The following is a 13,765-nucleotide window of genomic DNA, read 5'->3' as shown; positions in this document are numbered from 1 at the left end:
TAGACATGCTGATGTGGGAATCTCAGAGAAGCCATACAGGGAACTGTCAAAGCAGGAAGCTGTGAGTGGTCAGGCATGAGGCATAGACAAAGGTGTAAATGTGCTGTTTAATGTAAAGCAACAGGATGCTGAAAGCAATCCAAAATTGAAATGCGGATGTATCTGTGAGCAAGTGCGGCTGTGGGTCTTCACCGAAGCTCCTGGATTACGAACACCATTGGATGCACCCTGTTCATTATTTCACCTGATTCCATCTGGCCTGTCTGTCATCTCTTGGAAGACACTTTTACACTCTCATTCTTTCCCACATTTCTCTTTTCCTTTACATTTCATATCCCTCCATCTCATAAATAAAACACACCGAGATAACACATGCGTCAGAGCTGCAAGTGTTCGCAGGGGAAGTTCCATCTGCGGCCTGGCAGCTGCTCCTTTGCCTTTGAAGGATCAGGGTGAAATACTGAAAGTTGTGCTTTCTCTCTCCTTTCAGGCTTTAGAATGAGACAGCGCCATGTTCTCATGGAATCTACAGGGCCCACGGGGCACTGCCCTCACCTGGTAGAATCTGTGCCTTGCGAGGATCCAATGTGTCATCGATGGCTTGCTTCTGAAGGGATCTGTATCCCCAATCATGGGAAATGTGGCCTGGGACATCGCATCCTGAAGGCTGTCTGTCAGAACGAAAGAGGTGGGACATGGTGACATACTGCAGGATTGACTTATGTCCAACCAGGGGCAATGCTACTCTTCAAAGGTCATTTTCTGGAGGGCAGGAAGCTCCTATATTGGGGCATTTATGGTGAAGTAGGTGACATATTGCTGTAGGGTGAACTGTGATCACTTCATATGAGAACCACAAAATAGCACTAAATGCACTGTTTGATTATGCTTAAACACACCACTCTGAACCCACAGAATTCTTCAGAATTTTTTTTTTAATTTATCAAGACAAATAACAAACAAAAAAGTGCCAGCTTATGAATGCAGGACAAGTTTTATTTCCTTTTGTTAAGATCAGTTTGTGACATGCCTTTATCAAGTGTTTACAAAATGCTACCTGTTAAAGATGCCAGGGTTAAAAAGAAAAGGGGCGAGGGGAAAAGATTAAGTAAAATCTTTTCATTTATAATAACATTAGACCAGAATCAGTTCTGGATATAATGCTAACATTTTCAACAAGCCATTTTTTAAAGATAAGCTGTCAGGATTTACACAATTATTAACAATGATGTCTGTCCTTGATCACTAAGCTTTTGGTACAGTGCTTGTTGGAAATGAAGTGTGGTTTAAAAATATGTAAGTCATATGGCAGTGAGAAAAGTGACATTTAAAAATCTTTATCCTGGAGATTAAAAAGAACTCCATTTCTCTGAGGGATGTGGAGCATGTCTCCTAATCAGCTCTGCAATGTGAGGCCCCATTCACAATGCTCTTCGCGTGTGGGATGAAATGTTTTGACTTGTGGAGCGAAGCAATCCACAGAATGGAAGGAAATTACAAAGCGGATTCAGAATGGATATTAACATCTTCACAGGGCTGACATCTGGCACACTGTTGCTTCCTTTATTTCTTCCTCCCTCTTCTCTCTGCGGCCTTCCTCTCTTTTTCTTTCTCTAAAATAGCTAATGTAAGTAGGCAAATGTACATTTTTTTATTGAATGATTTATTGTTTCCCTGCAGAAAGCATATGGTTGTTTAATTAAATAGAAGGCAACAGCAGATTGCCATAGCTGCAATAAATAGTCGGAACTAATCGTCACTGCTCCTAATACCGCCACATAATGTTTACACGGGGGCAAGGTGTGCCTTATTAGAGCAGGAAATAAAATCACTTCCACGGTGTTTTCCTAGTATTATAATTCATAATAAGGAAAGTATAATTTGTTCTTTTCCCTGACTCTTGGCACACTCATTCTAGACTCCTTGTAATTTCCCAGGGAGTGCAGGTTCTGGGAGAGTCTTCTGCTCTATTATTTGATCATTGATGGTAACTTATGACATGAAGCTCATCAGTTCCTGTAAGTTTCCATGGGTGATAGAAGTGACTTTTGTTCTAACAAGATGACTCTGAGTTGGTGTCTGAGTGTAACTGGCTCCCCCAAAAGACCAAACCATTACTAGAAGTTAGGAACTTTTATTCCTAGTCTTCAACCACAAGGAAGTGGAAATGGGCTGGAGGTGGCCTCATTACTAATCATCCCTATGGCTAAAAGCTCTACAAAGATCCCTGGACTATGGAGTTCAGAGATCAGAACTTCCTTCCACATGGCTATGTGGAGATGCAGGCAGAGTCAGGCATGCCCAGAGAGGGCCTGGATGCTCTGTACCCAACTGAATGCATCCCCTTTGTCTATATCCATACCACTGAGAAAGTGCCTGGCCTTGCCTAATTCATCTCTTTCATCTAGCTATTTATCTGTGTAACTTATAATATTCTTTATAGTAAAGCTGTAAATGTAAGTAAAATGTTTCTTTAGGGTCTTTAAGCTACCTGGGAAAATTCTGGAGTCTGAGAAAGGGTTTATGAGACGTGTGATTTACAGCAGAGGTGACAACCTGGGGTATGTTATCCAAGTAAGGTTTGACTTTGAGGCTATTTCCATGAAAATAGTTCATGGAAGTGGACTTGAATTGTAGGACACCCAGTTGGTGTGGAGGAATTGATTGTTGTGAAGAAAACCTAAGTGCTCACTCCCAGAAGCATTCTGTATTGAGTGTGGTATCTGAAGTAGAATGGGGAAGGTTCATTCCTGGGCTTTCCTTCTACCCTGCTTGGCATTTCAACCCCACTTGCTACCTACTGGATGGTCAAATTATTTTATTTGTAGAGGCATATTTTCCTTTAGGTCTTTAATAAAAACTACCTTCGATTGTTAAGGTTCTGAGGGTTAAAGTAGGCATATGAATGTGGTTAGGGATATTCCTGGCACCTCACTTTTCAAAGCAAGCTTATAATGCATATTTGTTATTATGTTGGTCTGCGGAAATGGGGCACACAACACTATTATATAGTGCAGACAGATTAGAACAAGCATATCTATATCTTCCTTCCATCCTTCAGCTGAGAAAATGGAAAGCTCATTGGTTGGGTCCCATAGCAACTGGTCATAGTACTCTGATCATCTCATGGCAGGTACTGGAAAGTTGTCATGACAACCTTTTCCCACAGCATTAGAGGTTTCCTCCATAGTGTGTTCTCTGTCCTCTTCAGTGGTTGTAGTGTCTTCCCTTTACCATGACACAGCAGTTTCGAGGCTTTATTACTTATTCCTGTGAACGGATTTAAATTTAGGTTTTGGCTGATATAGTCCATTTCTATGGGGAGGGATGAAATTCATAAATGCTCACATTAGCTCTGTGAAGTCTGTGGGTTTTTAAGTGCCTTAATGAACTCCACTGTTTGTGAGGCAGCAGCCACCATCATGATGACAGGAACATGCTGACCTCCCGGGAGCTGAAACAATCTCATAGCTGGTGAGAAACTGCAAAGGAGGTCTGGTTGGCTCTTCTGTGACTCAGAAGCCATGTGCCTCTGTGATTGGCTGTGAAGGTTTGGCAGAGGAACCTCCTGTCAGACTTCCCATGTGTTAGCAGGGTCTCCACATAACCACAGCATTGATAAAGCTGCCGCCACTCATTTAAGTTGTTGAGGAAGGAATGTTTGAGATGTACAGTTTCCTGGGAGTTTCTTTGCTTGTGACAGTTGATAGTTGGCTTTTCATCACAGGGAGTTTCTCAATTGCTTTGAAGAGTTTTTTTTGTCTCAATTTATCTCAAACTAAATGTCTGTGGCCAGAAGAAATTGTCTTATACTTGATATGAGAAACTCCAAAACTCATATTAGGTCCAATCAGACTTGAAATCCACTAGACTTTCCAAGGGCAACTGGCTTTGTCTTCCTTAGGTTTCTCTATAAGTCCATGTCAGGACTTTGGATAGAAATATACAGGGAAAAAAATTCCACAATCTCATGAAATATCCATGTCCCATTCAGACTTAGAAGCTGAGGGATTTTTCCCCCTCATGTATATATATTTGTGTGGTATGTATGTATATATACATATGTTCTCATGTTTGTGTGTGCACCTGTGTGCATGCATATAGCAACACAAGGTTGACATTGCAAGTTTTCCTCAATTGCTTTCCATTATTCACTGAGGCTGGGTCTCCCCCATTGAAGCCAGAGCTTACTGATTCAGCCAGTCTGTCAGCCAGCCAGACAGGGATGCCCTCTCTCCACCTTCTGAGCTCTGAAAATATAGGGTGGTTATTATGGTTTCCAGGCATTTGCTTGGGGCCTGGGAATCTAAACTACAGTCCTCACACTACAAGTTCCTTAATCCTGGAGCTGCTTCTCCTGCACAAAAGAAAACTATAAACAACATGCACATGCATGCACACACCCACACACATACACACACACACACACACACACACACACACACACACACACACACCAGGTGGAGTGGGATAAAAATGACAGACACAAAGGCAGAAGGAAAGACTCTCTCCAGAGCAGAAGGGGAACTAAAAGCCCTTTTCTCTTGGAGAGACGAGTGAGTTAAGTGTTTTTAGTGGCATAAGACCTCTGGCCTAATTTTGAGTTTTTTAGTTGAAACATGCAACAAAAAAAACAGTGTGTGTGTTGCGGGGAGGCGCTTGATAGGCAAACACCTTCAGGAAATGTGAATATATTTTACCAGCTTGCTGGGTTAGGCAGAATACAAGCCCCACTGATAAGGGGGGTGGAGCCCAGCAGACGTTTCTCTCAGGTCAGGAGGATGAGGAAGAAGCCAGGAATTTGCCATCTTCACAATCTCTCTGTACCCCCTTTTCCTATCTGCCTGTCAAGGATCTGACTAGTTCCTAGTCCCTCAAGAACAGCAAACTCCAAGGTCTTGGAAAAATGGTCATAGAGCAGTAGAGGTAGAAACCCAGTGTCAGCCTCTGCTTCCACACACAAAAATGTGACCTAGGATCCCATTCATTAGGTATCTGGGGATTTCCTCAGCTTTGGGATCTGATTTCCAGGGCTTTGAGTGCTGGAGTGTTTTTGACTTTTTTTCTACCCAGCATCTTATCATTACTGTGGGTCCACAGAAGTCACTGGGTCAAGTATGCACAGCTTGTTCTTGACTCATTGGTAAAAATTTCTGCACTTCAAAGGAGCCATTTTGAACATTCCGAAAATGCCAGCCCAACCCTTTTTCCCCTTGGAGAACATTACATTTCCTTACTGTGGCTTAGACTCTGATCCCAAACTTAAAATAAGTTCACTGTCACATTTCCCTGGTGACTCCTGTAAATGATTGTGTCAGTGTGTGGCATCTTCAGGACAGGCTGCAAAAACCTCCACACTGACAGGGAACTAGTTCTAGTGGATCCAAGTGACCATTTGGACCTTCCTCTGTCTCAAAGGTGTTCTACAGGTGGGCTAAATGTGGATCTGCCCAATGTCTCATCAGACTCAGGGCAGCCAATACGTTCTCTGTTCTTGAAAGAAAAAAATAGCTTTTTTTGTATATTTCAACAAGTATATTTATTCAGAGATAATGTAACACACATTCTGTACTCATAGGAAGTGAATGATCTGTTTACTAAGGTAGACTATATCAGGAGGAGCAAGGCTCACATATTGACAGGTGCGTTGAGTTAGAATCCTTCTGGGTTGCCACACAAGAACCCTTAGGTACAATGCTTCTTATTTTCATCTCTGCCCTACACTTTGCCGATATAAATAATTTCATTAAGCACGAGAAACAATTTCCTACCCCTAAGGTGGCTTTGCTTTCCACCTCAAAGACATTTTTTTCTTTATTTTATAACATTTTATTTTATTCTGGACAAGTAGGCTGTTTTCCATTGACCAATTCCTGAGAGATGACCAGGGTGTGACAAGATAAGAAAGTTTGGGAACAGGAGGTCTCACACATGCTGATGGCTCATGCGAGCAAGTTTATTTGAAAAAAAAATATGTATATATATATGTATATATATATATACATAATCTTATATACAGTTATTAAAGAAGAAACAGGACAGAAGTAGATAGATAGCTAATCAAGCAGTGTCTCACAGGGGAAACAGAATATCTCAAGGGTGTCAGAGATAGCAGCCTTGGGGCTCATAACTCCAGTCTCTTCATGGTGAACAGCCAAGTTCCCAGGAACCAAAACAATAACTCCTTCCAGGCCCTGGCCCCAGCCCCCACTTGAAACTTGCCAAGTCTGCCCCAACCCCCCAACCTCGGGCAATGACACAGAACTAGATTCCTTTGTCTTTTCATCGAGCCTCTGAGAAAGCCTTGGATCAGCTTGACTCAACAATTTTTAAATTGTGGGTGGGAGAAGGTGTTGCTCATGTGAGTGTAGTTCTCTCAGAGGCCAGAAGATGGCGGTGGATCCTCTGAGCTAGAGTTAGGAGTGGTTATGAGCTGCCTAAGTACACTCTTTTAACCAAGGGGCCATCCATCTAGTCCCTCAAGGGCATTCCTGCAGACTTTCATATCTTTCAATAACAATCCAAGAAGTTATTCTTTAATCTTACCTCAAGTACATACACTTGAAGTACTGACACCAAGGATGCTGGAACCTTCACAGGGTCAGCTTTGTTTAGTGGAACCTGCCAGGATATTATTTATTTGACTTGGATTAAGATGGTTTAATATTTTTAAACCTATGCTTAGACTTGTACTGTTTGTTTGTTTGTTTGTTTTATTTCTAGCTCAAGGAACATTCAATGGCTTGCCTGTGAGGCTGATGTCAAACTCCAGAGACCGTTTTATTATTTGTGCTTCATGGAGCTTCTAAGTAGGACCCTTTGTTTGCCAAGTCTTTCATTTCCAAGCCCTTGGATCGTGCTGCATCTTGTGTTTCTCGGGCACAGCTTTAGTTCCCCTTCTGTATACCTTTTATATCTCTTAGAAGACTTTCTAAATTTCATTTCAGCACAGAACTTATTTTATTGGACATTAGGGTACTAATTCGTCAGACATTTCTTTACCACATAAGTAGATTCCTGTGGTGAAGACACATATTAAAGAGATGTATTCAAATTAGAACCACTGCTGAGATTTAGAAGATCTGAAACAAATTTCAAATATGAATTTTCTAAAACATTTGAGCCATGGTAACTTGGTTTGAAATAAATCTGCAGTTTATTAAGATGTGTGTTTTAGAAAGGATGATGATAATTGGATTTTTTTTTTTTTTAAGGAAGACTCTTGTTTCTCTTTCCAACAGAAAAGCAAAGCACTTACCTTTACATCAGGATGTGATTCTTAAATTATATTGCACCACTTAAAGAGATCAGAGAGAGGGTAAAAATGTGTATTTTACATGAACAATGAGAGTCCAGACAAATGATATTTCGGATTAATGAGAAATAGTGGATCCTAGCATAAGCTGTAGTATGCAAACCCAGGAAGAACCTTCCCCCTCACTAACCACTGACCATTCTCGAACATGCAAATATGAAACATTCAGTGATACGCATGCATCTTGTTACCTGGGGATTTTCTCTGGCCACTGTAGCCTTCCCAGGACATTCACATTCCTAGACAGGAACCTTTAGGAAATGATTGGAATGAGCTTGAGGTCTAGATGTCACTGCCAATAAGATGAGACCTTGTGGGAACTATTTATTTACATGTACCTTAGCCCTCTTTCTTTCCAGTGTCAATTCCTCACCCTTACTCATTGCCCCAGAATCTTAGCGGGCATTTTGCCTAGTGTCTCTCAAAGATAATTGTGCTTGGAAGGATTTAGTGGATTCATTCCTGCAGAAGGCAGAAGGTTCAGAAGACTCATACCACAAAGACCACAGCATTTAAAGAGTCACCTTCCAAAGGAAAAATCAGAGCCTATTTAATATTTTCAATGTTTTATTTTGTCAATTATTTATTAACAACCTAAGAACTTTTATGTGCCTCTTTGGTATTCCCTTTGAAAACAATAACAACAAAATAATATCACATTCCATTTATTTTCTAGTTAGAACATCTGGGTAATTCATGTCCTGTCTGAGTCTTGTTTTCCACATTGGTCAGAGGGGGTAGAAAGGCCTCAGGGTTTAATTGGCAGAGGTAAAGGATTGCCTCTTCTTAACCTCCAGAAGACAACCTGAGGCAGAAGAGGGAGAATGTGCAGAAACTCCAATTTTACAAAAAAAAAAAACAAAAAACAAAAAAAACCCCTTATCTGTGCTTTCTGTGTAAAGGGCTGTAGTCATCAATGTATAATGGAATAAATGGTTGAATTCACTAGACATGATGGGCATGGTCTTCGCTCCACCTTTCCACTCCTCAACTTGAGACAAATGTGACCAGGCTATCGTAAATGGCTGCATTCAACAGTCACTCACTGGATGGGGAAATCAGTTCTGAGATGTTAAAGAATCATGTTACTCTATCTATTTTCTTCTAGATCAATAGTTAACAAGTTAGTGTAAATCAAATCACCTTGAAGGCTTGTGGAGACACAAATTTTGGCTGCTGGTATAGATTATATGATTCAGTGGAGGGAGCCAAGGAATCTCAGGTTCTAATAAATTCTTCAGTAATGAAGACAGTGGTGATACAGGGACCACCAATTGAGAAACACGGTTCTGAGCCAGATGGGGCTGGTGGGCTGCCCGCTCATGTCAGTGTAACAGCAGTGGGTCAGAACTGTGAAGGCATGGCTTACACTGAGAATCAACGGCAGTATTGACTGATTGTAATCTGTTGTCTCTTGCTTCCTGCCGGGGAAGTTATTTGTGAAATCCATGAAATACGTTACTCTCTTTCTGAAGCTGGCAGTGAGTAAATATTCCTCTACTTCTTTATTGTTACCTGGACAGATTACTAAAAGATCAAATGGGAGAGAACAATGGTGTTCCCTGCAAAAACAGAAGACATACAATATGTGAGATGAGTTATTTCAGTTTAGAGGACAGTTCTCATTTTCAGCAAGATATCTTTCTCAGACCACCAACTGGTAGCCATTTGGTAGCAGAGTCCTTACTGAGGGAAGTGTGGTGATGACAAATACATTGTATTAAATTTTGAAATGAACCTGGCATTGCAGTTGAAAGTGCCAATAAGATCAGACTGTGTATTCACGCTGCAGGAATCAGACTGCAAAGGAGATTAAATTTGAGAGTTCCTATAGCCAAGTTCCTCATTCCCATCCATTTAGATGTTTTGCAGCAAAATTAAAGATGAAACTCTAATACTGTTTGTCAATGAAGGAATCCAAAAGAGAAAATAGAGGCTCTTTCTAATCACAGTTTCACCGTCTGAGTTGGGCGGGAAGGTGGGGAATAGATATAAACTGGCGAATCAATTTAAATGCTAAAGAGAAGAGCTGCAATGCAGGTTTAAATACAGTCACTGTGTGCTGTCTCCCGATAAACAGGCATTGTGTTCTGAATTACTTCCTCCTTCCACCCTGTTACATCCTAGACATTGTGGGAAAGCATCCATCCTGTCCCTCTATTATTGATGTGCCTAAATAAATTATTGTGTGCCATCACTGTTCCCTCCACATTTCCTAATCACACTAAGTATACACTGTATTTTCAAGGTTTCCCTGTTTAGAAATAGTGTAGCTGGAATAAATTGCTTTCCGTGTGTGCCTGCACCTCACAGGACTGTCTTCTTTTACTGTCTCTTCCAAATTTCTTCTTGGGTCCTTGACTGTCTATGTCCATTCCATATGCTCCAAGAAGCAAAGTGAACCATCAATTGTACTAATACTTCAAAATGTAGTCCTTACGATAAAATCATGAGAGATGCCTCCCTTTTCTGTTCCTTCCAACTTCTTCTGGATATGCCCTCAGTTTCTGTGTTCCATTAGCCTTTTGACAACAGAGCTTCCTTATTGTGCTAGCCCGAGTTACTTTTTTTTTTCTCACTTAGAAATGTACTTAACGTGGTATTTCACACACCAGTCCTGGTTGTAGCTCTTGGCACAGAATCCCAGTTTCTCTTGTATACAGACAGAAAAAGTAAAGAATATTAATTTAAGTGCATATCTAATATGATGGATTCAACTTCAATGATAGGCTTACCAAAAATGTGCCCATTTAAGTATAGTAAGTATAAAGAAATGAATCTCTTGGGAAGGTCCATCTACCCCACTGAAAATCAATTAGAAAATGTTTGTAATTATTCTTCTATACAAGATCTTTTAGTTATTAAGCTAAAAGAGAATATATAATAATCAACCTTATCAGGATACATTCTGAGACTCCAAATGGGTACCTGAAACTGACCATACTACCAGGCTCTTAATATACAGGTGCTGTGATATCTTTATGTAACATATGCTTGTGCTAAAGTTTGGCTTCTAAGTTAGGCCCCGTAAGAGATTCATAACATCTGTAGGCATGGTGAGGGAGCAGCAGGATTCTGCATGAAAGTTGCATGAACACAGCACTTCTATGCTCTGACAGCTCACTGATCACTGACAGGGTTATAGATGACTAATAAGAGGGTAGCATATGTACCATGGATATGCTAGACAAAAAAGAAGACTCAGAACCTAAGCGTGATGGAGCAGGGTGGAAGGAAATTCCATTACACTACTCACAGTGACATGCAATGTAAAACTTTCTGTTTACTTCTGGAATTTTCAATTCAATATTTTTAGACCAGAGTTGATCTAAAATAACTGAAAAATATAGATAAGAAACTGAAGAGATGTACTTTAACTGGTTGATGGATCAAAATGAAGAATCAATAGTGTACAGTCCTTTGCGCTCTGCCATTTAGTCCATACTCACTAGAGTGTCTTACAGACCCAGAGAAAAGAATCATCTGTGGAAAGATGTCAGAGATACTTATTTCAAAGTAAAAATACAAATTAAAGCTATCATGGTTGAAAGTGAATTTAGGGATTTTATTTACAATAACAATAATTTTCTTACTCCATATCTTTAGCTCAGAGTGAGCATCTAGGAACTCAGGTTTCCCAACTGTCCCCTCTGCTGTATTACATCTGCAGCAGGTTGCCTGCATGCCATGATCATGCATTTTTCCTGCCTGAGTCACTTTTCTGCCTTTATTTCCACCTTGACACTTTCCCACTGGCTCAGAATCTCAGGCAAATAACACACTCATCACTCAAGCGACTGTGTCACAGCCAGTTATGGTAATCTAGCTGCATCTGCAGACAACTGGTTTAGCAATCTGTGGGCGTTAATCTGGAGTTTTCAAGACATGAGAAAAGGACTTTGACCAAGAAAGCTGTGGCTGTAATCCAACTTATAACAGAGAAGGTGTGGCTTCATAATGAAACTGTGACTACTGTGTGCAGGGGAGCGGACACTGAAAGCAACTCCAGGTCCTAGAAGACATGGTTGACATCTCCAAACAACCACATAAGCGCCGGCTGTTATACAAGACAATACGTTTCTCCTTGTTAAAGCCAGTGTCAACCAGAGTTTGCATGGCCTGTTCAGACAAGGTCTTCCTTGACAGGCCTGTCTTCTGTGTTCTCCTAACACCTTATGATTCAGTCATTGACACTGTTACTGCATTATATTGAAATTGCCCCTCACATACCTCCTTCTCCTATTTGACTCTTAGCTTCTCAAGGGGAGAAACCTTGACTCTTTCATTGCTTTATTCTTGGGGTGGTGCCAGAGTGTCTGGTATATTAAGAAACTCAACAAATGTTTACTGAGCTTAGGGCAGTTGTTTAAATTCAGTCATAAGACAGCCTAGTGTGCAATTATTATTCACATTCCAGTTTTGCAGCTCAGAAATTTTGATGCCCGAAAATCATACAAATACTACTATCCAATAGCAGAAATTTGAGTTTCCAGTCCAGGGAGTCTAAACGCACACTGGTTTTACTTTATCAGTGACAGAGAGTGCACTGATGTCCTGCAGACCTGTGTAATGGCTCACACTAATTAAGGCGGTTTGGGGTTTTGTTTTGTTAAGTCCAATGTGACCTGAGAGTCACTCTCAGTGCCGTACTAAGGGCGCTTGTGCCAAATCACTACGGTGAGCTCACACAACTTATTTCTAACTACTCTGTAAGCTTAACACCTCTCTTTTCCTCAGTGTGGGCTAAGCGAGATCAGTGGGCCCAGCGCAAACATGCAGCCCACACACGTTTCCTTCCAGCACAGAGGGAATTCGAGTTAGAGATACACTACTTAGTTATCTGGTTTTCCCTGGCAACTGTAATTCTAATCTTGATCACATCCAGACAGCTAAGCAATTTCGAATTTCTTCAGCATGCTGGGTTGTGAGTCGCGAGAACAGCAGATTTGCTGAAAAAGGAGATACGGGAAAACGCAAAGCAGAGATAGGAAACAGCTGTTAAAAATAGAGTCAGTTTTTCAGTCCACCACAGTGGAAGTGTTCTTAGAGGGCGGTCATGGTCAAATTGCTAATGCCACCCTATTATGAAATCTGAGGGAGTTTGTTGAAGGGAAAGCAAAGTTCTGAGCACAAAAGCAGTAACTTACCAAATTACATTGAAGTAATGATTTACTGAAAAGGAGAGGTGATTTCTCTGAATCATTCCCAAAAGAAACTGGTAAAAATGGAACTGTACGGAGTCTTGACTTAACCTGAGAATACATGTTGTGTTTAGGCAGTACCGATGGAAGTGGGAGGCTCAGTGTGAACTTGGAATCATTTCCACATAAACTGGATCCCAACCTCAGTCTTACTGCAATGGGACTGTTTTGGAGAATAGCTCTGTAGGTTATCTGTTGTTGTGTTAGACAGTATAGTTCTCTATTTTCTCAACTGCCCTGCAGTTGAGGGTATTCATTTATTCCTAGAGCTGGGAGCCAGTACATTACCAGAGCGTCTCTATCACTAGGCAAAATGAGGATATAGGCTTCAGTCATCTCCAATATAGTAGTGTTATCCACACTTCCAAATCACAAAGAAAGGCTTATGTTTAATTCAATGTTAATGTTATTTAATACTTAATAGTAATGTTTATTAATTTATAAAGTTAAGATCAGAAAATTTGTAGTATATTTCTAGAGCGTTATAATTATAATCTAAAATGAAACTATGCTGTAAATTAGAATCTTATATATCATCTAAAGAAAATCCCCTTACTTTGAAGGGTTAAGTCAGCATTTGACTAATAAATAAGATTTGTTCTTCATAAGGTATCTGGGACATATGAAGGAACAGTCTATGAGGGGAATAATAACTTTCTCTTTTGATGACTAGGAAGATATTTGGTCATTGTTTCTTTTCTTTTCTTTTTTCTTGTGTGCCTGTGTGCCTGTGTGTGTGTGTGTGTGTGTGTGTGTGTGTGTGTGTGTGTGTGTGAGAGAGAGAGAGAGAGAGAGAGAGAGAGAGAGAGAGAGAGAGAGAGAGAGAGAAAGTTAGACCCTCTGCTGTAGGAACTTGTCAAGGAGTCCAGTCCTAGAATTATATCCACTGAATATTTATCCTAAGCCTAGAGAAGAAAAAGATGTTCGTCCAGTTTTTTTTTTTTTAATCTTTCTTTGGATTAAGTCAGACTAGAGGATGTGATGTACTCACAGAATAAAATGCCAAGGACCTGCTTAACTTTTAAAACAGAATTGTTTTCTTTTTCCAAAAGATTTATTTATTTTTACTTGATGTATGTGAGTGTTTTGCCTGTGTTATATATGTGAACCACACGTGTGGTCCCAGGTTGGATCCCTGGGACTGAGTTTATGTCTGGTTGTGAGCCAACACCTGGGGCCTCTGCAAAAGCAACAAGTGCTCTTAACCACTGAGCCATCATTTCCTGTTCCTTAACCGAAATGCTTGTTA

At 40.5% G+C, this 13,765-nt stretch overlaps 1 protein-coding gene across 1 annotated transcript in view; it reads left to right on the top strand.

Moving 5' to 3' along the window:
- The window catches only part of Thsd7b (thrombospondin type 1 domain containing 7B), a 697,290-nt gene that overhangs the window by 247,841 nt on the left and 435,684 nt on the right, over positions 1–13,765 (top strand). The window contains exon 6 of the mRNA XM_059280451.1: positions 491–688. Within this exon, the coding sequence (XP_059136434.1) occupies positions 491–688 (198 nt within the window). The remainder of the gene's footprint in view (positions 1–490; positions 689–13,765) is intronic.

Source organism: Peromyscus eremicus, chromosome 15 (genome assembly GCF_949786415.1).
Source record: "Peromyscus eremicus chromosome 15, PerEre_H2_v1, whole genome shotgun sequence".
Classification (NCBI taxonomy): Eukaryota; Metazoa; Chordata; class Mammalia; order Rodentia; family Cricetidae; genus Peromyscus; species Peromyscus eremicus.
This window is presented reverse-complemented; position numbering and strand designations above follow the sequence as displayed.